Raw genomic sequence first — 21,490 nt, 5'->3', positions numbered from 1 at the left:
AAACCCTGCATGAAACTGTGCCATGCAATCATGGTCAACTCACTCATAGTAGCTGTCTCTTGTGATTGCTCCAAGGGGACCGAATCCAACTTCATAGGAAGAGGTCATCTTGTTCTCATACACCAAGTAGTCACCCAGCTCCTGGAATGAAGGAGGTCGCAAGGTAGTACAATTACATTCCAACACAGCCCACATCTAACCCAATGTAGAAGCCCCAAGCACTAACCATCACACGGGTACCACAGGCAGCAACGGGAAACTGGTAGATAGCAAAAGCTGCATTGGAGTCAATTGGCCCACAGGGTCCATTTTCTCCCAATAGGCTGACTGAATCCAGGCTCAGCCTAGGCAGGGTTGTATCCTTGGCCACCACCAATATGAACTGGCCATCTCTTGTGCACTGGACAGTCACTGACAACATCAGGGAGAAAAGCAGGCCAGGTTCAACTCCCAGTTTCAAAAGTAGCAAGGCTAAACACATTCAAACCCTTACCTGTTCTTCCATAGTAGCAGCGTTGTCCATCAAAACAGCAGTTTATAGCTTCACAGTGGGTAGCATTTAAGCCAGACTCACCACAGGCAATCTTGACAGACCCATCTACATTACATTTCTCAGAAACTACAGTTTTGGTCATCTGTTGCTGTTGGTCATGTACCTCAGGAACATGGTGCTGCAGGAGCTGAGAGTTTCTGGCCAATTGTTTATTATCTTGGAAACTCCATTGAGATGCAGCTTCACTAGTGCAACAAGTCAAGGAGACACAAAGACCCACAAGCACAACAGTGACCAACTCTCCTGCCATAGCCTCTGAACTGCAGAGATCTGCAAGTAACTGTTATCCCACTCTGTGATCTTTTTATTTTGCCTATGCTAAAAATTGTTACCAAGCCCTCCCCCTATTTTGTTAGCTATTAATTATTTGCCAGCCGAGTGCAATCATGAACTCTGTGCTGACTACTAAACACTCATGTTTAGGACACATGTTTAGGACTGTTGTGTGATATGCATGTGACATTTTAATCATTTGGACACTCACAGTGCTGGCACATTGGCTCACTGACACCTACCGTTTTTGTTTTGATCATGTTATTCATAAAATTCTGAAAGGTTCTCATTGGTTTGGACTTTTGCTAAGCAGCGACTCAAAGAGTTTCAAAGAGTGTGTGGTTTTTCATTTTAAGAAAATGTAGGGTGGAGAGTTTGACTGACAGACCACAGAGGACAAAACATGTATATGTTACATGTATATAATCTCTCACATTGTGTATAGTATTGGCCAGGCCTTAGCTTAGCCAACCTGCGTTGATGAAAGTAGGCTGTTGTAGTAATGTTATGTGTTCACACATCAAGGTAAAAGCACTTTCATTTAGATTAAATATCTTTCATTTCCAATACGGCAACTTAATTTAATGTCCTTTACACAGTTAGTCTCGTCTGTAATGTCCTTTACACAGTCAGTGTCATGACTGTTGCCTGTGAATGGCTTCGGCCTATATCTGCCGTTTTGAGACATTAGCATTAGGTACAATGGATCCAAGTACAGTAGAACCCCAGAACTCGACGCTAATTCGTTGTGGAAGGAGCGTCGAGAAGCGATGCAGTCGAGTTCCGAATGAATTTTCCCCATAAGAAATAACTGAAAACGGATTAATCTGTTCTCAACCATCAAGTTGAATTCCAATGCTAAGTCCGGCACACGAAGGCATTTTTCAACTTTATTGGTTCTTATCGTTTCCGCTTCTGCTTTTCTCCCATGTTTTTGTCTAAAACAGTACAAAAAAACAAAAATACAGCAAACGCTTGGAGCACAGCCTCAAAATTGTTTAAAACCCATTGAACAACAAGGCCAACTAACGGCATGTGACCGAAGCACAAACTGTATGTTGTTTACAAAAGTTATGCGAGGCGGGTCGGATTCCGAAGTTTTGTTCGATGCTCCGAGACGAACTTTTCTCAAAATTCGAACTCCGAAAATGTCGAGTTCCGGGGTTCTACTGTACAATAATTGAAGTATGACAAGGTAGCATGATTTATGTAGATAGCAATTAAATATTTAATCATTTATGAATGCAGCTTTCATAGTTGATAGAAGAGGAAATAACATTACTTATTTGCTTGATAACATTGTGCTTGGTTTGGCAAAAATGGCCTAAATATTACAGTTCAAAAATATTATAGCCTTGTGTACACTTCATATTTAGCTGTATAGTTCTGGACTGCAATAACATTTAACAGTAAAATCTGGATAGATGAATTCATGGTGAAGGAACTCTGGTTCTCATGGATCATAAAACCTGGGTTGCCCTTTCTCCAGTGGGTTCAGGCTTTTGATCGATCAGTTATGGAGAACTGCATTCTAGTACCTCAAATCAACCTGTCCTCTATGGTCGTCAGCTGTTCCAAGTGCATGTCAGAGCTAGGGAATGACATTGCTTCCATCATATAGGATGCAAAGTATAAAGCAAAAAGGACATTCTAAAAAACAGACAGTGCAAGAGTATGACCTGAAGGACACCACAACCACAAGGTCAAAAGGCTATATGCTCCCATCAGCCACACCCTCTGACCCTTCTTCCTCCCATTTACGGATCCAAGGTAGCGAGAACTTACACCTCCCCTGCCACTTCAGAGAGCCATTGGCTTGGCTGTGACACCTAGTGGATGGTGCCACACACTACCAGTAAAGTGCCCTCCCCAATTTCTTTAATGACATCCATGTGCCTTATACACATCACAACTGCATAGCTCCTGCAAAGTGTCATTGTTTGCTAGATAATCCAGCAATGTAGTTATTAAATAATGTATGGAAGAATGCCCACTCCAGTATCTAAGGTAGAACATGCAAGAGCAATAACCACCCCCAAACAAGCATTTGAGAACACAGCCTTTATTGCATTAGGGTTTGATCTCAGGTGGTGAGCTTCAGGCCATTTCTGTAAAGACAACTCTTCCACTGGACACCACAGCAGATTCAGGAGGAGCCTCCCATTCTTCTGGCGCATGTCTCCCTGGTGAGCAGCAAAGGAGAAGGTTCAGACCATATAAGCAACATGGGAAACAAGGGACCTGCACTGAGGACTCTACCCACTTTCTCTGCCACAGCTTGGTTCACAGCTGTCTGTTGCACTTGGATGACACACGGCTGTACTGCAGTGGATATAGACCTGGGAACAACGTTACAACTAAGCAAGGGCCGGACATGGCATTGTACAAATGGCTGGGACAAGGTTAAAGCCATTACCTGGTTGTGCAAGGGAGCCATGGAGGTTTGATCCACAAAGGTGAACATCTTGAGGACAAAGCGCTTGTAATGGGTAGGGAACGGAACTGCAGACGACCCCTCAACTGGAACCAACTGAGTCAGGTAGCGGTCATCCTTGTAGGGGCACCTTTGGAATACACCAGGTCAACACCAGCCTGCACTGGAACACTAGTGGGAAGCAATTCTACAACCTACCCATTCACTAGAAGGTCCCACTCGGGAAGGCTGAAGGGGTTAGGGGAAGAGGTTGCCCAGCAGCGTCCCAGGGTCAGGACAATATTGGGGTCAGACCTGTCCAGGATACGCACTTCCACATAGACCGGCTCTCTCAGCACCTTGGTCACAGGGTAATCAGCATCCGTGTAGTAGGAGGTGTAGGCTGCCCGTGCTGTCAGCAGACAGGCAAAGTGGTTTTCGAAGCCCTTCATAAACAAAGCTCATACTAGCATCCAGAATGACGATACTCACCTTCCACACACCCCTTTGTGGTGCACTGACCATTAGCTATTCTTAGCTCTACCCTGAGGGGTCCAGGAGCAACTACAGGTAGAGGGGGCTCGTTGGCATAGTGCTGAATAGGCAGTGTTGCAACGCTCATACCGTAATACCTACACTGGAAGTAAAGTCTTGCACAAGGAATACAAAAGTGAGCACAAACCCTGCATGAAACTGTGCCATGCAATCATGGTCAACTCACTCATAGTAGCTGTCTCTTGTGATTGCTCCAAGGGGACCGAATCCAACTTCATAGGAAGAGGTCATCTTGTTCTCATACACCAAGTAGTCACCCAGCTCCTGGAATGAAGGCGGTCGCAAGGTAGTACAATTACATTCCAACACAGCCCACATCTAACCCAATGTAGAAGCCCCAAGCACTAACCATCACACGGGTACCACAGGCAGCAACGGGAAACTGGTAGATAGCAAAAGCTGCATTGGAGTCAATTGGCCCACAGGGTCCATTTTCTCCCAATAGGCTGACTGAATCCAGGCTCAGCCTAGGCAGGGTTGTATCCTTGGCCACCACCAATATGAACTGGCCATCTCTTGTGCACTGGACAGTCACTGACAACATCAGGGAGAAAAGCAGGCCAGGTTCAACTCCCAGTTTCAAAAGTAGCAAGGCTAAACACATTCAAACCCTTACCTGTTCTTCCATAGTAGCAGCGTTGTCCATCAAAACAGCAGTTTATAGCTTCACAGTGGGTAGCATTTAAGCCAGACTCACCACAGGCAATCTTGACAGACCCATCTACATTACATTTCTCAGAAACTACAGTTTTGGTCATCTGTTGCTGTTGGTCATGTACCTCAGGAACATGGTGCTGCAGGAGCTGAGAGTTTCTGGCCAATTGTTTATTATCTTGGAAACTCCATTGAGATGCAGCTTCACTAGTGCAACAAGTCAAGGAGACACAAAGACCCACAAGCACAACAGTGACCAACTCTCCTGCCATAGCCTCTGAACTGCAGAGATCTGCAAGTAACTGTTATCCCACTCTGTGATCTTTTTATTTTGCCTATGCTAAAACTTGTTACCAAGCCCTCCCCCTATTTTGTTAGCTATTAATTATTTGCCAGCCGAGTGCAATCATGAACTCTGTGCTGACTACTAAACACTCATGTTTAGGACACATGTTTAGGACTGTTGTGTGATATGCATGTGACATTTTAATCATTTGGACACTCACAGTGCTGGCACATTGGCTCACTGACACCTACCGTTTTTGTTTTGATCATGTTATTCATAAAATTCTGAAAGGTTCTCATTGGTTTGGACTTTTGCTAAGCAGCGACTCAAAGAGTTTCAAAGAGTGTGTGGTTTTTCATTTTAAGAAAATGTAGGGTGGAGAGTTTGACTGACAGACCACAGAGGACAAAACGTGTATATGTTACATGTATATAATCTCTCACATTGTGTATAGTATTGGCCAGGCCTTAGCTTAGCCAACCTGCGTTGATGAAAGTAGGCTGTTGTAGTAATGTTATGTGTTCACACATCAAGGTAAAAGCACTTTCATTTAGATTAAATATCTTTAATTTCCATTACGGCAACTTAATTTAATGTCCTTTACACAGTTAGTCTCGTCTGTAATGTCCTTTACACAGTCAGTGTCATGACTGTTGCCTGTGAATGGCTTCGGCCTATATCTGCCGTTTTGAGACATTAGCATTAGGTACAATGGATCCAAGTACAGTAGAACCCCAGAACTCGACGCTAATTCGTTGTGGAAGGAGCGTCAAGAAGCGATGCAGTCGAGTTCCGAATGAATTTTCCCCATAAGAAATAACTGAAAACGGATTAATCTGTTCTCAACCATCAAGTTGAATTCCAATGCTAAGTCCGGCACACGAAGGCATTTTTCAACTTTATTGGTTCTTATCGTTTCCGCTTCTGCTTTTCTCCCATGTTTTTGTTTAAAACAGTACAAAAAAACAAAAATACAGCAAACACTTGGAGCACAGCCTCAAAATGGTTTAAAACCCATTGAACAACAAGGCCAACTAACGGCATGTGACCGAAGCACAAACTGTATGTTGTTTACAAAAGTTATGCGAGGCGGGTCGGATTCCGAAGTTTTGTTCGATGCTCCGAGACGAACTTTTCTCAAAATTCGAACTCCGAAAATGTCGAGTTCCGGGGTTCTACTGTACAATAATTGAAGTATGACAAGGTAGCATGATTTATGTAGATAGCAATTAAATATTTAATCATTTATGAATGCAGCTTTCATAGTTGATAGAAGAGGAAATAACATTACTTATTTGCTTGATAACATTGTGCTTGGTTTGGCAAAAATGGCCTAAATATTACAGTTCAAAAATATTATAGCCTTGTGTACACTTCATATTTAGCTGTATAGTTCTGGACTGCGATAACATTTAACAGTAAAATCTGGATAGATGAATTCATGGTGAAGGAACTCTGGTTCTCATGGATCATAAAACCTGGGTTGCCCTTTCTCCAGTGGGTTCAGGCTTTTGATCGATCAGTTATGGAGAACTGCATTCTAGTACCTCAAATCAACCTGTCCTCTATGGTCGTCAGCTGTTCCAAGTGCATGTCAGAGCTAGGGAATGACATTGCTTCCATCATATAGGATGCAAAGTATAAAGCAAAAAGGACATTCTAAAAAACAGACAGTGCAAGAGTATGACCTGAAGGACACCACAACCACAAGGTCAAAAGGCTATATGCTCCCATCAGCCACACCCTCTGACCCTTCTTCCTCCCATTTACGGATCCAAGGTAGCGAGAACTTACACCTCCCCTGCCACTTCAGAGAGCCATTGGCTTGGCTGTGACACCTAGGTACACATAGTGGATGGTGCCACACACTACCAGTAAAGTGCCCTCCCCAATTTCTTTAATGACATCCATGTGCCTTATACACATCACAACTGCATAGCTCCTGCAAAGTGTCATTGTTTGCTAGATAATCCAGCAATGTAGTTATTAAATAATGTATGGAAGAATGCCCACTCCAGTATCTAAGGTAGAACATGCAAGAGCAATAACCACCCCCAAACAAGCATTTGAGAACACAGCCTTTATTGCATTAGGGTTTGATCTCAGGTGGTGAGCTTCAGGCCATTTCTGTAAAGACAACTCTTCCACTGGACACCACAGCAGATTCAGGAGGAGCCTCCCATTCTTCTGGCGCATGTCTCCCTGGTGAGCAGCAAAGGAGAAGGTTCAGACCATATAAGCAACATGGGAAACAAGGGACCTGCACTGAGGACTCTACCCACTTTCTCTGCCACAGCTTGGTTCACAGCTGTCTGTTGCACTTGGATGACACACGGCTGTACTGCAGTGGATATAGACCTGGGAACAACGTTACAACTAAGCAAGGGCCGGACATGGCATTGTACAAATGGCTGGGACAAGGTTAAAGCCATTACCTGGTTGTGCAAGGGAGCCATGGAGGTTTGATCCACAAAGGTGAACATCTTGAGGACAAAGCGCTTGTAATGGGTAGGGAACGGAACTGCAGACGACCCCTCAACTGGAACCAACTGAGTCAGGTAGCGGTCATCCTTGTAGGGGCACCTTTGGAATACACCAGGTCAACACCAGCCTGCACTGGAACACTAGTGGGAAGCAATTCTACAACCTACCCATTCACTAGAAGGTCCTACTCGGGAAGGCTGAAGGGGTTAGGGGAAGAGGTTGCCCAGCAGCGTCCCAGGGTCAGGACAATATTGGGGTCAGACCTGTCCAGGATACGCACTTCCACATAGACCGGCTCTCTCAGCACCTTGGTCACAGGGTAATCAGCATCCGTGTAGTAGGAGGTGTAGGCTGCCCGTGCTGTCAGCAGACAGGCAAAGTGGTTTTCGAAGCCCTTCATAAACAAAGCTCATACTAGCATCCAGAATGACGATACTCACCTTCCACACACCCCTTTGTGGTGCACTGACCATTAGCTATTCTTAGCTCTACCCTGAGGGGTCCAGGAGCAACTACAGGTAGAGGGGGCTCGTTGGCATAGTGCTGAATAGGCAGTGTTGCAACGCTCATACCGTAATACCTACACTGGAAGTAAAGTCTTGCACAAGGAATACAAAAGTGAGCACAAACCCTGCATGAAACTGTGCCATGCAATCATGGTCAACTCACTCATAGTAGCTGTCTCTTGTGATTGCTCCAAGGGGACCGAATCCAACTTCATAGGAAGAGGTCATCTTGTTCTCATACACCAAGTAGTCACCCAGCTCCTGGAATGAAGGCGGTCGCAAGGTAGTACAATTACATTCCAACACAGCCCACATCTAACCCAATGTAGAAGCCCCAAGCACTAACCATCACACGGGTACCACAGGCAGCAACGGGAAACTGGTAGATAGCAAAAGCTGCATTGGAGTCAATTGGCCCACAGGGTCCATTTTCTCCCAATAGGCTGACTGAATCCAGGCTCAGCCTAGGCAGGGTTGTATCCTTGGCCACCACCAATATGAACTGGCCATCTCTTGTGCACTGGACAGTCACTGACAACATCAGGGAGAAAAGCAGGCCAGGTTCAACTCCCAGTTTCAAAAGTAGCAAGGCTAAACACATTCAAACCCTTACCTGTTCTTCCATAGTAGCAGCGTTGTCCATCAAAACAGCAGTTTATAGCTTCACAGTGGGTAGCATTTAAGCCAGACTCACCACAGGCAATCTTGACAGACCCATCTACATTACATTTCTCAGAAACTACAGTTTTGGTCATCTGTTGCTGTTGGTCATGTACCTCAGGAACATGGTGCTGCAGGAGCTGAGAGTTTCTGGCCAATTGTTTATTATCTTGGAAACTCCATTGAGATGCAGCTTCACTAGTGCAACAAGTCAAGGAGACACAAAGACCCACAAGCACAACAGTGACCAACTCTCCTGCCATAGCCTCTGAACTGCAGAGATCTGCAAGTAACTGTTATCCCACTCTGTGATCTTTTTATTTTGCCTATGCTAAAACTTGTTACCAAGCCCTCCCCCTATTTTGTTAGCTATTAATTATTTGCCAGCCGAGTGCAATCATGAACTCTGTGCTGACTACTAAACACTCATGTTTAGGACACATGTTTAGGACTGTTGTGTGATATGCATGTGACATTTTAATCATTTGGACACTCACAGTGCTGGCACATTGGCTCACTGACACCTACCGTTTTTGTTTTGATCATGTTATTCATAAAATTCTGAAAGGTTCTCATTGGTTTGGACTTTTGCTAAGCAGCGACTCAAAGAGTTTCAAAGAGTGTGTGGTTTTTCATTTTAAGAAAATGTAGGGTGGAGAGTTTGACTGACAGACCACAGAGGACAAAACGTGTATATGTTACATGTATATAATCTCTCACATTGTGTATAGTATTGGCCAGGCCTTAGCTTAGCCAACCTGCGTTGATGAAAGTAGGCTGTTGTAGTAATGTTATGTGTTCACACATCAAGGTAAAAGCACTTTCATTTAGATTAAATATCTTTAATTTCCATTACGGCAACTTAATTTAATGTCCTTTACACAGTTAGTCTCGTCTGTAATGTCCTTTACACAGTCAGTGTCATGACTGTTGCCTGTGAATGGCTTCGGCCTATATCTGCCGTTTTGAGACATTAGCATTAGGTACAATGGATCCAAGTACAGTAGAACCCCAGAACTCGACGCTAATTCGTTGTGGAAGGAGCGTCAAGAAGCGATGCAGTCGAGTTCCGAATGAATTTTCCCCATAAGAAATAACTGAAAACGGATTAATCTGTTCTCAACCATCAAGTTGAATTCCAATGCTAAGTCCGGCACACGAAGGCATTTTTCAACTTTATTGGTTCTTATCGTTTCCGCTTCTGCTTTTCTCCCATGTTTTTGTCTAAAACAGTACAAAAAAACAAAAATACAGCAAACACTTGGAGCACAGCCTCAAAATGGTTTAAAACCCATTGAACAACAAGGCCAACTAACGGCATGTGACCGAAGCACAAACTGTATGTTGTTTACAAAAGTTATGCGAGGCGGGTCGGATTCCGAAGTTTTGTTCGATGCTCCGAGACGAACTTTTCTCAAAATTCGAACTCCGAAAATGTCGAGTTCCGGGGTTCTACTGTACAATAATTGAAGTATGACAAGGTAGCATGATTTATGTAGATAGCAATTAAATATTTAATCATTTATGAATGCAGCTTTCATAGTTGATAGAAGAGGAAATAACATTACTTATTTGCTTGATAACATTGTGCTTGGTTTGGCAAAAATGGCCTAAATATTACAGTTCAAAAATATTATAGCCTTGTGTACACTTCATATTTAGCTGTATAGTTCTGGACTGCGATAACATTTAACAGTAAAATCTGGATAGATGAATTCATGGTGAAGGAACTCTGGTTCTCATGGATCATAAAACCTGGGTTGCCCTTTCTCCAGTGGGTTCAGGCTTTTGATCGATCAGTTATGGAGAACTGCATTCTAGTACCTCAAATCAACCTGTCCTCTATGGTCGTCAGCTGTTCCAAGTGCATGTCAGAGCTAGGGAATGACATTGCTTCCATCATATAGGATGCAAAGTATAAAGCAAAAAGGACATTCTAAAAAACAGACAGTGCAAGAGTATGACCTGAAGGACACCACAACCACAAGGTCAAAAGGCTATATGCTCCCATCAGCCACACCCTCTGACCCTTCTTCCTCCCATTTACGGATCCAAGGTAGCGAGAACTTACACCTCCCCTGCCACTTCAGAGAGCCATTGGCTTGGCTGTGACACCTAGGTACACATAGTGGATGGTGCCACACACTACCAGTAAAGTGCCCTCCCCAATTTCTTTAATGACATCCATGTGCCTTATACACATCACAACTGCATAGCTCCTGCAAAGTGTCATTGTTTGCTAGATAATCCAGCAATGTAGTTATTAAATAATGTATGGAAGAATGCCCACTCCAGTATCTAAGGTAGAACATGCAAGAGCAATAACCACCCCCAAACAAGCATTTGAGAACACAGCCTTTATTGCATTAGGGTTTGATCTCAGGTGGTGAGCTTCAGGCCATTTCTGTAAAGACAACTCTTCCACTGGACACCACAGCAGATTCAGGAGGAGCCTCCCATTCTTCTGGCGCATGTCTCCCTGGTGAGCAGCAAAGGAGAAGGTTCAGACCATATAAGCAACATGGGAAACAAGGGACCTGCACTGAGGACTCTACCCACTTTCTCTGCCACAGCTTGGTTCACAGCTGTCTGTTGCACTTGGATGACACACGGCTGTACTGCAGTGGATATAGACCTGGGAACAACGTTACAACTAAGCAAGGGCCGGACATGGCATTGTACAAATGGCTGGGACAAGGTTAAAGCCATTACCTGGTTGTGCAAGGGAGCCATGGAGGTTTGATCCACAAAGGTGAACATCTTGAGGACAAAGCGCTTGTAATGGGTAGGGAACGGAACTGCAGACGACCCCTCAACTGGAACCAACTGAGTCAGGTAGCGGTCATCCTTGTAGGGGCACCTTTGGAATACACCAGGTCAACACCAGCCTGCACTGGAACACTAGTGGGAAGCAATTCTACAACCTACCCATTCACTAGAAGGTCCCACTCGGGAAGGCTGAAGGGGTTAGGGGAAGAGGTTGCCCAGCAGCGTCCCAGGGTCAGGACAATATTGGGGTCAGACCTGTCCAGGATACGCACTTCCACATAGACCGGCTCTCTCAGCACCTTGGTCACAGGGTAATCAGCATCCGTGTAGTAGGAGGTGTAGGCTGCCCGTGCTGTCAGCAGACAGGCAAAGTGGTTTTCGAAGCCCTTCATAAACAAAGCTCATACTAGCATCCAGAATGACGATACTCACCTTCCACACACCCCTTTGTGGTGCACTGACCATTAGCTATTCTTAGCTCTACCCTGAGGGGTCCAGGAGCAACTACAGGTAGAGGGGGCTCGTTGGCATAGTGCTGAATAGGCAGTGTTGCAACGCTCATACCGTAATACCTACACTGGAAGTAAAGTCTTGCACAAGGAATACAAAAGTGAGCACAAACCCTGCATGAAACTGTGCCATGCAATCATGGTCAACTCACTCATAGTAGCTGTCTCTTGTGATTGCTCCAAGGGGACCGAATCCAACTTCATAGGAAGAGGTCATCTTGTTCTCATACACCAAGTAGTCACCCAGCTCCTGGAATGAAGGAGGTCGCAAGGTAGTACAATTACATTCCAACACAGCCCACATCTAACCCAATGTAGAAGCCCCAAGCACTAACCATCACACGGGTACCACAGGCAGCAACGGGAAACTGGTAGATAGCAAAAGCTGCATTGGAGTCAATTGGCCCACAGGGTCCATTTTCTCCCAATAGGCTGACTGAATCCAGGCTCAGCCTAGGCAGGGTTGTATCCTTGGCCACCACCAATATGAACTGGCCATCTCTTGTGCACTGGACAGTCACTGACAACATCAGGGAGAAAAGCAGGCCAGGTTCAACTCCCAGTTTCAAAAGTAGCAAGGCTAAACACATTCAAACCCTTACCTGTTCTTCCATAGTAGCAGCGTTGTCCATCAAAACAGCAGTTTATAGCTTCACAGTGGGTAGCATTTAAGCCAGACTCACCACAGGCAATCTTGACAGACCCATCTACATTACATTTCTCAGAAACTACAGTTTTGGTCATCTGTTGCTGTTGGTCATGTACCTCAGGAACATGGTGCTGCAGGAGCTGAGAGTTTCTGGCCAATTGTTTATTATCTTGGAAACTCCATTGAGATGCAGCTTCACTAGTGCAACAAGTCAAGGAGACACAAAGACCCACAAGCACAACAGTGACCAACTCTCCTGCCATAGCCTCTGAACTGCAGAGATCTGCAAGTAACTGTTATCCCACTCTGTGATCTTTTTATTTTGCCTATGCTAAAAATTGTTACTAAGCCCTCCCCCTATTTTGTTAGCTATTAATTATTTGCCAGCCGAGTGCAATCATGAACTCTGTGCTGACTACTAAACACTCATGTTTAGGACACATGTTTAGGACTGTTGTGTGATATGCATGTGACATTTTAATCATTTGGACACTCACAGTGCTGGCACATTGGCTCACTGACACCTACCGTTTTTGTTTTGATCATGTTATTCATAAAATTCTGAAAGGTTCTCATTGGTTTGGACTTTTGCTAAGCAGCGACTCAAAGAGTTTCAAAGAGTGTGTGGTTTTTCATTTTAAGAAAATGTAGGGTGGAGAGTTTGACTGACAGACCACAGAGGACAAAACATGTATATGTTACATGTATATAATCTCTCACATTGTGTATAGTATTGGCCAGGCCTTAGCTTAGCCAACCTGCGTTGATGAAAGTAGGCTGTTGTAGTAATGTTATGTGTTCACACATCAAGGTAAAAGCACTTTCATTTAGATTAAATATCTTTCATTTCCAATACGGCAACTTAATTTAATGTCCTTTACACAGTTAGTCTCGTCTGTAATGTCCTTTACACAGTCAGTGTCATGACTGTTGCCTGTGAATGGCTTCGGCCTATATCTGCCGTTTTGAGACATTAGCATTAGGTACAATGGATCCAAGTACAGTAGAACCCCAGAACTCGACGCTAATTCGTTGTGGAAGGAGCGTCGAGAAGCGATGCAGTCGAGTTCCGAATGAATTTTCCCCATAAGAAATAACTGAAAACGGATTAATCTGTTCTCAACCATCAAGTTGAATTCCAATGCTAAGTCCGGCACACGAAGGCATTTTTCAACTTTATTGGTTCTTATCGTTTCCGCTTCTGCTTTTCTCCCATGTTTTTGTCTAAAACAGTACAAAAAAACAAAAATACAGCAAACGCTTGGAGCACAGCCTCAAAATGGTTTAAAACCCATTGAACAACAAGGCCAACTAACGGCATGTGACCGAAGCACAAACTGTATGTTGTTTACAAAAGTTATGCGAGGCGGGTCGGATTCCGAAGTTTTGTTCGATGCTCCGAGACGAACTTTTCTCAAAATTCGAACTCCGAAAATGTCGAGTTCCGGGGTTCTACTGTACAGTAATGGAAGTATGACAAGGTAGCATGATTTATGTAGATAGCAATTAAATATTTAATCATTTATGAATGCAGCTTTCATAGTTGATAGAAGAGGAAATAACATTACTTATTTGCTTGATAACATTGTGCTTGGTTTGGCAAAAATGGCCTAAATATTACAGTTCAAAAATATTATAGCCTTGTGTACACTTCATATTTAGCTGTATAGTTCTGGACTGCGATAACATTTAACAGTAAAATCTGGATAGATGAATTCATGGTGAAGGAACTCTGGTTCTCATGGATCATAAAACCTGGGTTGCCCTTTCTCCAGTGGGTTCAGGCTTTTGATCGATCAGTTATGGAGAACTGCATTCTAGTACCTCAAATCAACCTGTCCTCTATGGTCGTCAGCTGTTCCAAGTGCATGTCAGAGCTAGGGAATGACATTGCTTCCATCATATAGGATGCAAAGTATAAAGCAAAAAGGACATTCTAAAAAACAGACAGTGCAAGAGTATGACCTGAAGGACACCACAACCACAAGGTCAAAAGGCTATATGCTCCCATCAGCCACACCCTCTGACCATTCTTCCTCCCATTTACGGATCCAAGGTAGCGAGAACTTACACCTCCCCTGCCACTTCAGAGAGCCATTGGCTTGGCTGTGACACCTAGGTACACATAGTGGATGGTGCCACACATTCCCGGCAAAGTGCCCTCCCCAATTTCTTTAATGACATCCATGTGCCTTATACACATCACAACTGCATAGCTCCTGCAAAGTGTCATTGTTTGCTAGATAATCCAGCAATGTAGTTATTAAATAATGTATGGAAGAATGCCCACTCCAGTATCTAAGGTAGAACATGCAAGAGCAATAACCACCCCCAAACAAGCATTTGAGAACACAGCCTTTATTGCATTAGGGTTTGATCTCAGGTGGTGAGCTTCAGGCCATTTCTGTAAAGACAACTCTTCCACTGGACACCACAGCAGATTCAGGAGGAGCCTCCCATTCTTCTGGCGCATGTCTCCCTGGTGAGCAGCAAAGGAGAAGGTTCAGACCATATAAGCAACATGGGAAACAAGGGACCTGCACTGAGGACTCTACCCACTTTCTCTGCCACAGCTTGGTTCACAGCTGTCTGTTGCACTTGGATGACACACGGCTGTACTGCAGTGGATATAGACCTGGGAACAACGTTACAACTAAGCAAGGGCCGGACATGGCATTGTACAAATGGCTGGGACAAGGTTAAAGCCATTACCTGGTTGTGCAAGGGAGCCATGGAGGTTTGATCCACAAAGGTGAACATCTTGAGGACAAAGCGCTTGTAATGGGTAGGGAACGGAACTGCAGACGACCCCTCAACTGGAACCAACTGAGTCAGGTAGCGGTCATCCTTGTAGGGGCACCTTTGGAATACACCAGGTCAACACCAGCCTGCACTGGAACACTAGTGGGAAGCAATTCTACAACCTACCCATTCACTAGAAGGTCCCACTCGGGAAGGCTGAAGGGGTTAGGGGAAGAGGTTGCCCAGCAGCGTCCCAGGGTCAGGACAATATTGGGGTCAGACCTGTCCAGGATACGCACTTCCACATAGACCGGCTCTCTCAGCACCTTGGTCACAGGGTAATCAGCATCCGTGTAGTAGGAGGTGTAGGCTGCCCGTGCTGTCAGCAGACAGGCAAAGTGGTTTTCGAAGCCCTTCATAAACAAAGCTCATACTAGCATCCAGAATGACGATACTCACCTTCCACACACCCCTTTGTGGTGCACTGACCATTAGCTATTCTTAGCTCTACCCTGAGGGGTCCAGGAGCAACTACAGGTAGAGGGGGCTCGTTGGCATAGTGCTGAATAGGCAGTGTTGCAACGCTCATACCGTAATACCTACACTGGAAGTAAAGTCTTGCACAAGGAATACAAAAGTGAGCACAAACCCTGCATGAAACTGTGCCATGCAATCATGGTCAACTCACTCATAGTAGCTGTCTCTTGTGATTGCTCCAAGGGGACCGAATCCAACTTCATAGGAAGAGGTCATCTTGTTCTCATACACCAAGTAGTCACCCAGCTCCTGGAATGAAGGAGGTCGCAAGGTAGTACAATTACATTCCAACACAGCCCACATCTAACCCAATGTAGAAGCCCCAAGCACTAACCATCACACGGGTACCACAGGCAGCAACGGGAAACTGGTAGATAGCAAAAGCTGCATTGGAGTCAATTGGCCCACAGGGTCCATTTTCTCCCAATAGGCTGACTGAATCCAGGCTCAGCCTAGGCAGGGTTGTATCCTTGGCCACCACCAATATGAACTGGCCATCTCTTGTGCACTGGACAGTCACTGACAACATCAGGGAGAAAAGCAGGCCAGGTTCAACTCCCAGTTTCAAAAGTAGCAAGGCTAAACACATTCAAACCCTTACCTGTTCTTCCATAGTAGCAGCGTTGTCCATCAAAACAGCAGTTTATAGCTTCACAGTGGGTAGCATTTAAGCCAGACTCACCACAGGCAATCTTGACAGACCCATCTACATTACATTTCTCAGAAACTACAGTTTTGGTCATCTGTTGCTGTTGGTCATGTACCTCAGGAACATGGTGCTGCAGGAGCTGAGAGTTTCTGGCCAATTGTTTATTATCTTGGAAACTCCATTGAGATGCAGCTTCACTAGTGCAACAAGTCAAGGCGACACAAAGACCCACAAGCACAACAGTGACCAACTCTCCTGCCATAGCCTCTGAACTGCAGAGATCTGCAAGTAACTGTTATCCCACTCTGTGATCTTTTTATTTTGCCTATGCTAAAAATTGTTACCAAGCCCTCCCCCTATTTTGTTAGCTATTAATTATTTGCCAGCCGAGTGCAATCATGAACTCTGTGCTGACTACTAAACACTCATGTTTAGGACACATGTTTAGGACTGTTGTGTGATATGCATGTGACATTTTAATCATTTGGACACTCACAGTGCTGGCACATTGGCTCACTGACACCTACCGTTTTTGTTTTGATCATGTTATTCATAAAATTCTGAAAGGTTCTCATTGGTTTGGACTTTTGCTAAGCAGCGACTCAAAGAGTTTCAAAGAGTGTGTGGTTTTTCATTTTAAGAAAATGTAGGGTGGAGAGTTTGACTGACAGACCACAGAGGACAAAACATGTATATGTTACATGTATATAATCTCTCACATTGTGTATAGTATTGGCCAGGCCTTAGCTTAGCCAACCTGCGTTGATGAAAGTAGGCTGTTGTAGTAATGTTATGTGTTCACACATCAAGGTAAAAGCACTTTCATTTAGATTAAATATCTTTAATTTCCATTACGGCAACTTAATTTAATGTCCTTTACACAGTTAGTCTCGTCTGTAATGTCCTTTACACAGTCAGTGTCATGACTGTTGCCTGTGAATGGCTTCGGCCTATATCTGCCGTTTTGAGACATTAGCATTAGGTACAATGGATCCAAGTACAGTAGAACCCCAGAACTCGACGCTAATTCGTTGTGGAAGGAGCGTCGAGAAGCGATGCAGTCGACTTCCGAATGAATTTTCCCCATAAGAAATAACTGAAAACGGATTAATCTGTTCTCAACCATCAAGTTGAATTCCAATGCTAAGTCCGGCACACGAAGGCATTTTTCAACTTTATTGGTTCTTATCGTTTCCGCTTCTGCTTTTCTCCCATGTTTTTGTCTAAAACAGTACAAAAAAACAAAAATACAGCAAACGCTTGGAGCACAGCCTCAAAATGGTTTAAAACCCATTGAACAACAAGGCCAACTAACGGCATGTGACCGAAGCACAAACTGTATGTTGTTTACAAAAGTTATGCGAGGCGGGTCGGATTCCGAAGTTTTGTTCGATGCTCCGAGACGAACTTTTCTCAAAATTCGAACTCCGAAAATGTCGAGTTCCGGGGTTCTACTGTACAATAATTGAAGTATGACAAGGTAGCATGATTTATGTAGATAGCAATTAAATATTTAATCATTTATGAATGCAGCTTTCATAGTTGATAGAAGAGGAAATAACATTACTTATTTGCTTGATAACATTGTGCTTGGTTTGGCAAAAATGGCCTAAATATTACAGTTCAAAAATATTATAGCCTTGTGTACACTTCATATTTAGCTGTATAGTTCTGGACTGCAATAACATTTAACAGTAAAATCTGGATAGATGAATTCATGGTGAAGGAACTCTGGTTCTCATGGATCATAAAACCTGGGTTGCCCTTTCTCCAGTGGGTTCAGGCTTTTGATCGATCAGTTATGGAGAACTGCATTCTAGTACCTCAAATCAACCTGTCCTCTATGGTCGTCAGCTGTTCCAAGTGCATGTCAGAGCTAGGGAATGACATTGCTTCCATCATATAGGATGCAAAGTATAAAGCAAAAAGGACATTCTAAAAAACAGACAGTGCAAGAGTATGACCTGAAGGACACCACAACCACAAGGTCAAAAGGCTATATGCTCCCATCAGCCACACCCTCTGACCCTTCTTCCTCCCATTTACGGATCCAAGGTAGCGAGAACTTACACCTCCCCTGCCACTTCAGAGAGCCATTGGCTTGGCTGTGACACCTAGTGGATGGTGCCACACACTACCAGTAAAGTGCCCTCCCCAATTTCTTTAATGACATCCATGTGCCTTATACACATCACAACTGCATAGCTCCTGCAAAGTGTCATTGTTTGCTAGATAATCCAGCAATGTAGTTATTAAATAATGTATGGAAGAATGCCCACTCCAGTATCTAAGGTAGAACATGCAAGAGCAATAACCACCCCCAAACAAGCATTTGAGAACACAGCCTTTATTGCATTAGGGTTTGATCTCAGGTGGTGAGCTTCAGGCCATTTCTGTAAAGACAACTCTTCCACTGGACACCACAGCAGATTCAGGAGGAGCCTCCCATTCTTCTGGCGCATGTCTCCCTGGTGAGCAGCAAAGGAGAAGGTTCAGACCATATAAGCAACATGGGAAACAAGGGACCTGCACTGAGGACTCTACCCACTTTCTCTGCCACAGCTTGGTTCACAGCTGTCTGTTGCACTTGGATGACACACGGCTGTACTGCAGTGGATATAGACCTGGGAACAACGTTACAACTAAGCAAGGGCCGGACATGGCATTGTACAAATGGCTGGGACAAGGTTAAAGCCATTACCTGGTTGTGCAAGGGAGCCATGGAGGTTTGATCCACAAAGGTGAACATCTTGAGGACAAAGCGCTTGTAATGGGTAGGGAACGGAACTGCAGACGACCCCTCAACTGGAACCAACTGAGTCAGGTAGCGGTCATCCTTGTAGGGGCACCTTTGGAATACACCAGGTCAACACCAGCCTGCACTGGAACACTAGTGGGAAGCAATTCTACAACCTACCCATTCACTAGAAGGTCCCACTCGGGAAGGCTGAAGGGGTTAGGGGAAGAGGTTGCCCAGCAGCGTCCCAGGGTCAGGACAATATTGGGGTCAGACCTGTCCAGGATACGCACTTCCACATAGACCGGCTCTCTCAGCACCTTGGTCACAGGGTAATCAGCATCCGTGTAGTAGGAGGTGTAGGCTGCCCGTGCTGTCAGCAGACAGGCAAAGTGGTTTTCGAAGCCCTTCATAAACAAAGCTCATACTAGCATCCAGAATGACGATACTCACCTTCCACACACCCCTTTGTGGTGCACTGACCATTAGCTATTCTTAGCTCTACCCTGAGGGGTCCAGGAGCAACTACAGGTAGAGGGGGCTCGTTGGCATAGTGCTGAATAGGCAGTGTTGCAACGCTCATACCGTAATACCTACACTGGAAGTAAAGTCTTGCACAAGGAATACAAAAGTGAGCACAAACCCTGCATGAAACTGTGCCATGCAATCATGGTCAACTCACTCATAGTAGCTGTCTCTTGTGATTGCTCCAAGGGGACCGAATCCAACTTCATAGGAAGAGGTCATCTTGTTCTCATACACCAAGTAGTCACCCAGCTCCTGGAATGAAGGAGGTCGCAAGGTAGTACAATTACATTCCAACACAGCCCACATCTAACCCAATGTAGAAGCCCCAAGCACTAACCATCACACGGGTACCACAGGCAGCAACGGGAAACTGGTAGATAGCAAAAGCTACATTGGAGTCAATTGGCCCACAGGGTCCATTTTCTCCCAATAGGCTGACTGAATCCAGGCTCAGCCTAGGCAGGGTTGTATCCTTGGCCACCACCAATATGAACTGGCCATCTCTTGTGCACTGGACAGTCACTGACAACATCAGGGAGAAAAGCAGGCCAGGTTCAACTCCCAGTTTCAAAAGTAGCAAGGCTAAACACATTCAAACCCTTACCTGTTCTTCCATAGTAGCAGCGTTGTCCATCAAAACAGCAGTTTATAGCTTCACAGTGGGTAGCATTTAAGCCAGACTCACCACAGGCAATATTGACAGACCCATCTACATTACATTTCTCAGAAACTACAGTTTTGGTCATCTGTTGCTGTTGGTCATGTACCTCAGGAACATGGTGCTGCAGGAGCTGAGAGTTTCTGGCCAATTGTTTATTATCTTGGAAACTCCATTGAGATGCAGCTTCACTAGTGCAACAAGTCAAGGAGACACAAAGACCCACAAGCACAACAGTGACCAACTCTCCTGCCATAGCCTCTGAACTGCAGAGATCTGCAAGTAACTGTTATCCCACTCTGTGATCTTTTTATTTTGCCTATGCTAAAAATTGTTACCAAGCCCTCCCCCTATTTTGTTAGCTATTAATTATTTGCCAGCCGAGTGCAATCATGAACTCTGTGCTGACTACTAAACACTCATGTTTAGGACACATGTTTAGGACTGTTGTGTGATATGCATGTGACATTTTAATCATTTGGACACTCACAGTGCTGGCACATTGGCTCACTGACACCTACCGTTTTTGTTTTGATCATGTTATTCATAAAATTCTGAAAGGTTCTCATTGGTTTGGACTTTTGCTAAGCAGCGACTCGAAGAGTTTCAAAGAGTGTGTGGTTTTTCATTTTAAGAAAATGTAGGGTGGAGAGTTTGACTGACAGACCACAGAGGACAAAACATGTATATGTTACATGTATATAATCTCTCACATTGTGTATAGTATTGGCCAGGCCTTAGCTTAGCCAACCTGCGTTGATGAAAGTAGGCTGTTGTAGTAATGTTATGTGTTCACACATCAAGGTAAAAGCACTTTCATTTAGATTAAATATCTTTAATTTCCATTACGGCAACTTAATTTAATGTCCTTTACACAGTTAGTCTCGTCTGTAATGTCCTTTACACAGTCAGTGTCATGACTGTTGCCTGTGAATGGCTTCGGCCTATATCTGCCGTTTTGAGACATTAGCATTAGGTACAATGGATCCAAGTACAGTAGAACCCCAGAACTCGACGCTAATTCGTTGTGGAAGGAGCGTCGAGAAGCGATGCAGTCGACTTCCGAATGAATTTTCCCCATAAGAAATAACTGAAAACGGATTAATCTGTTCTCAACCATCAAGTTGAATTCCAATGCTAAGTCCGGCACACGAAGGCATTTTTCAACTTTATTGGTTCTTATCGTTTCCGCTTCTGCTTTTCTCCCATGTTTTTGTCTAAAACAGTACAAAAAAACAGCAAACGCTTGGAGCACAGCCTCAAAATGGTTTAAAACCCATTGAACAACAAGGCCAACTAACGGCATGTGACCGAAGCACAAACTGTAT

The 21,490-nt window shown here is 44.4% G+C and overlaps 4 protein-coding genes and 1 pseudogene across 4 annotated transcripts; all 5 read right to left on the bottom strand.

Moving 5' to 3' along the window:
• Positions 1 to 39: 39 nt before the first annotated feature.
• LOC143522356 (zona pellucida sperm-binding protein 1-like) lies at positions 40 to 3,914 on the bottom strand. Its single transcript, XM_077016090.1, has 6 exons — positions 3,732 to 3,914; positions 3,459 to 3,651; positions 3,243 to 3,390; positions 3,090 to 3,165; positions 227 to 411; positions 40 to 141 (listed from the first exon to the last, which is right to left on the bottom strand). Exons 1-6 carry the CDS (start codon positions 3,859 to 3,861, stop codon positions 40 to 42), a joined length of 834 nt encoding a protein of 277 aa, XP_076872205.1. The 5' UTR covers positions 3,862 to 3,914.
• A 2,540-nt stretch (positions 3,915 to 6,454) lies between these two features.
• On the bottom strand, positions 6,455 to 8,280 carry LOC143522355 (zona pellucida sperm-binding protein 4-like; annotated as a pseudogene).
• Positions 8,281 to 10,381: 2,101 nt separating this feature from the next.
• On the bottom strand, positions 10,382 to 11,768 carry LOC143522354 (zona pellucida sperm-binding protein 4-like). Its single transcript, XM_077016088.1, has 5 exons — positions 11,586 to 11,768; positions 11,313 to 11,505; positions 11,097 to 11,244; positions 10,940 to 11,019; positions 10,382 to 10,499 (listed from the first exon to the last, which is right to left on the bottom strand). Exons 1-5 carry the CDS (start codon positions 11,713 to 11,715, stop codon positions 10,382 to 10,384), a joined length of 669 nt encoding a protein of 222 aa, XP_076872203.1. The 5' UTR covers positions 11,716 to 11,768.
• Positions 11,769 to 14,308: 2,540 nt separating this feature from the next.
• LOC143522353 (zona pellucida sperm-binding protein 4-like) lies at positions 14,309 to 15,695 on the bottom strand. The gene is made up of 5 exons (XM_077016087.1): positions 15,513 to 15,695; positions 15,240 to 15,432; positions 15,024 to 15,171; positions 14,867 to 14,946; positions 14,309 to 14,426 (listed from the first exon to the last, which is right to left on the bottom strand). Exons 1-5 carry the CDS (start codon positions 15,640 to 15,642, stop codon positions 14,309 to 14,311), a joined length of 669 nt encoding a protein of 222 aa, XP_076872202.1. The 5' UTR covers positions 15,643 to 15,695.
• Positions 15,696 to 15,737: 42 nt separating this feature from the next.
• Positions 15,738 to 19,810, bottom strand: LOC143522352 (zona pellucida sperm-binding protein 1-like). The gene is made up of 7 exons (XM_077016086.1): positions 19,659 to 19,810; positions 19,430 to 19,587; positions 19,157 to 19,349; positions 18,941 to 19,088; positions 18,788 to 18,863; positions 15,925 to 16,109; positions 15,738 to 15,839 (listed from the first exon to the last, which is right to left on the bottom strand). Exons 1-7 carry the CDS (start codon positions 19,808 to 19,810, stop codon positions 15,738 to 15,740), a joined length of 1,014 nt encoding a protein of 337 aa, XP_076872201.1.
• Between the last annotated feature and the right edge of the window lie 1,680 nt (positions 19,811 to 21,490).

This window comes from Brachyhypopomus gauderio, chromosome 9 (assembly GCF_052324685.1).
Source record: "Brachyhypopomus gauderio isolate BG-103 chromosome 9, BGAUD_0.2, whole genome shotgun sequence".
Classification (NCBI taxonomy): Eukaryota; Metazoa; Chordata; class Actinopteri; order Gymnotiformes; family Hypopomidae; genus Brachyhypopomus; species Brachyhypopomus gauderio.
This window is presented reverse-complemented; position numbering and strand designations above follow the sequence as displayed.

Bases quoted from the DNA above. Each gene is read 5' to 3' on its own strand.
- LOC143522354 (XM_077016088.1), bottom strand. From the start codon at position 11,715: ATGAGCGTTGCAACACTGCCTATTCAGCACTATGCCAACGAGCCCCCT. The intron at 11,020-11,096 runs GTAATGGCTTTA...CGTTGTTCCCAG, and splicing joins TGGCTCCCTTGCACAACCAG to GTCTATATCCACTGCAGTAC. The intron at 10,500-10,939 runs GTAGAGTCCTCA...ATGTGTACCTAG, and splicing joins AGCTGTGGCAGAGAAAGTGG to GTGTCACAGCCAAGCCAATG.
- LOC143522356 (XM_077016090.1), bottom strand. From the start codon at position 3,861: ATGAGCGTTGCAACACTGCCTATTCAGCACTATGCCAACGAGCCCCCT. The intron at 3,166-3,242 runs GTAATGGCTTTA...CGTTGTTCCCAG, and splicing joins TGGCTCCCTTGCACAACCAG to GTCTATATCCACTGCAGTAC. The intron at 142-226 runs GTTAGTGCTTGG...CCTTCATTCCAG, and splicing joins CCTGTGGTACCCGTGTGATG to GAGCTGGGTGACTACTTGGT.
- LOC143522353 (XM_077016087.1), bottom strand. From the start codon at position 15,642: ATGAGCGTTGCAACACTGCCTATTCAGCACTATGCCAACGAGCCCCCT. The intron at 15,172-15,239 runs GTAGGTTGTAGA...TGTATTCCAAAG, and splicing joins TGGGACCTTCTAGTGAATGG to GTGCCCCTACAAGGATGACC. The intron at 14,947-15,023 runs GTAATGGCTTTA...CGTTGTTCCCAG, and splicing joins TGGCTCCCTTGCACAACCAG to GTCTATATCCACTGCAGTAC.
- LOC143522352 (XM_077016086.1), bottom strand. From the start codon at position 19,810: ATGTGGGCTGTGTTGGAATGTAATTGTACTACCTTGCGACCTCCTTCA. The intron at 19,588-19,658 runs GTGAGTTGACCA...TCCTTGTGCAAG, and splicing joins ACAAGAGACAGCTACTATGA to ACTTTACTTCCAGTGTAGGT. The intron at 19,350-19,429 runs GTGAGTATCGTC...GTCTGCTGACAG, and splicing joins CACAAAGGGGTGTGTGGAAG to CACGGGCAGCCTACACCTCC.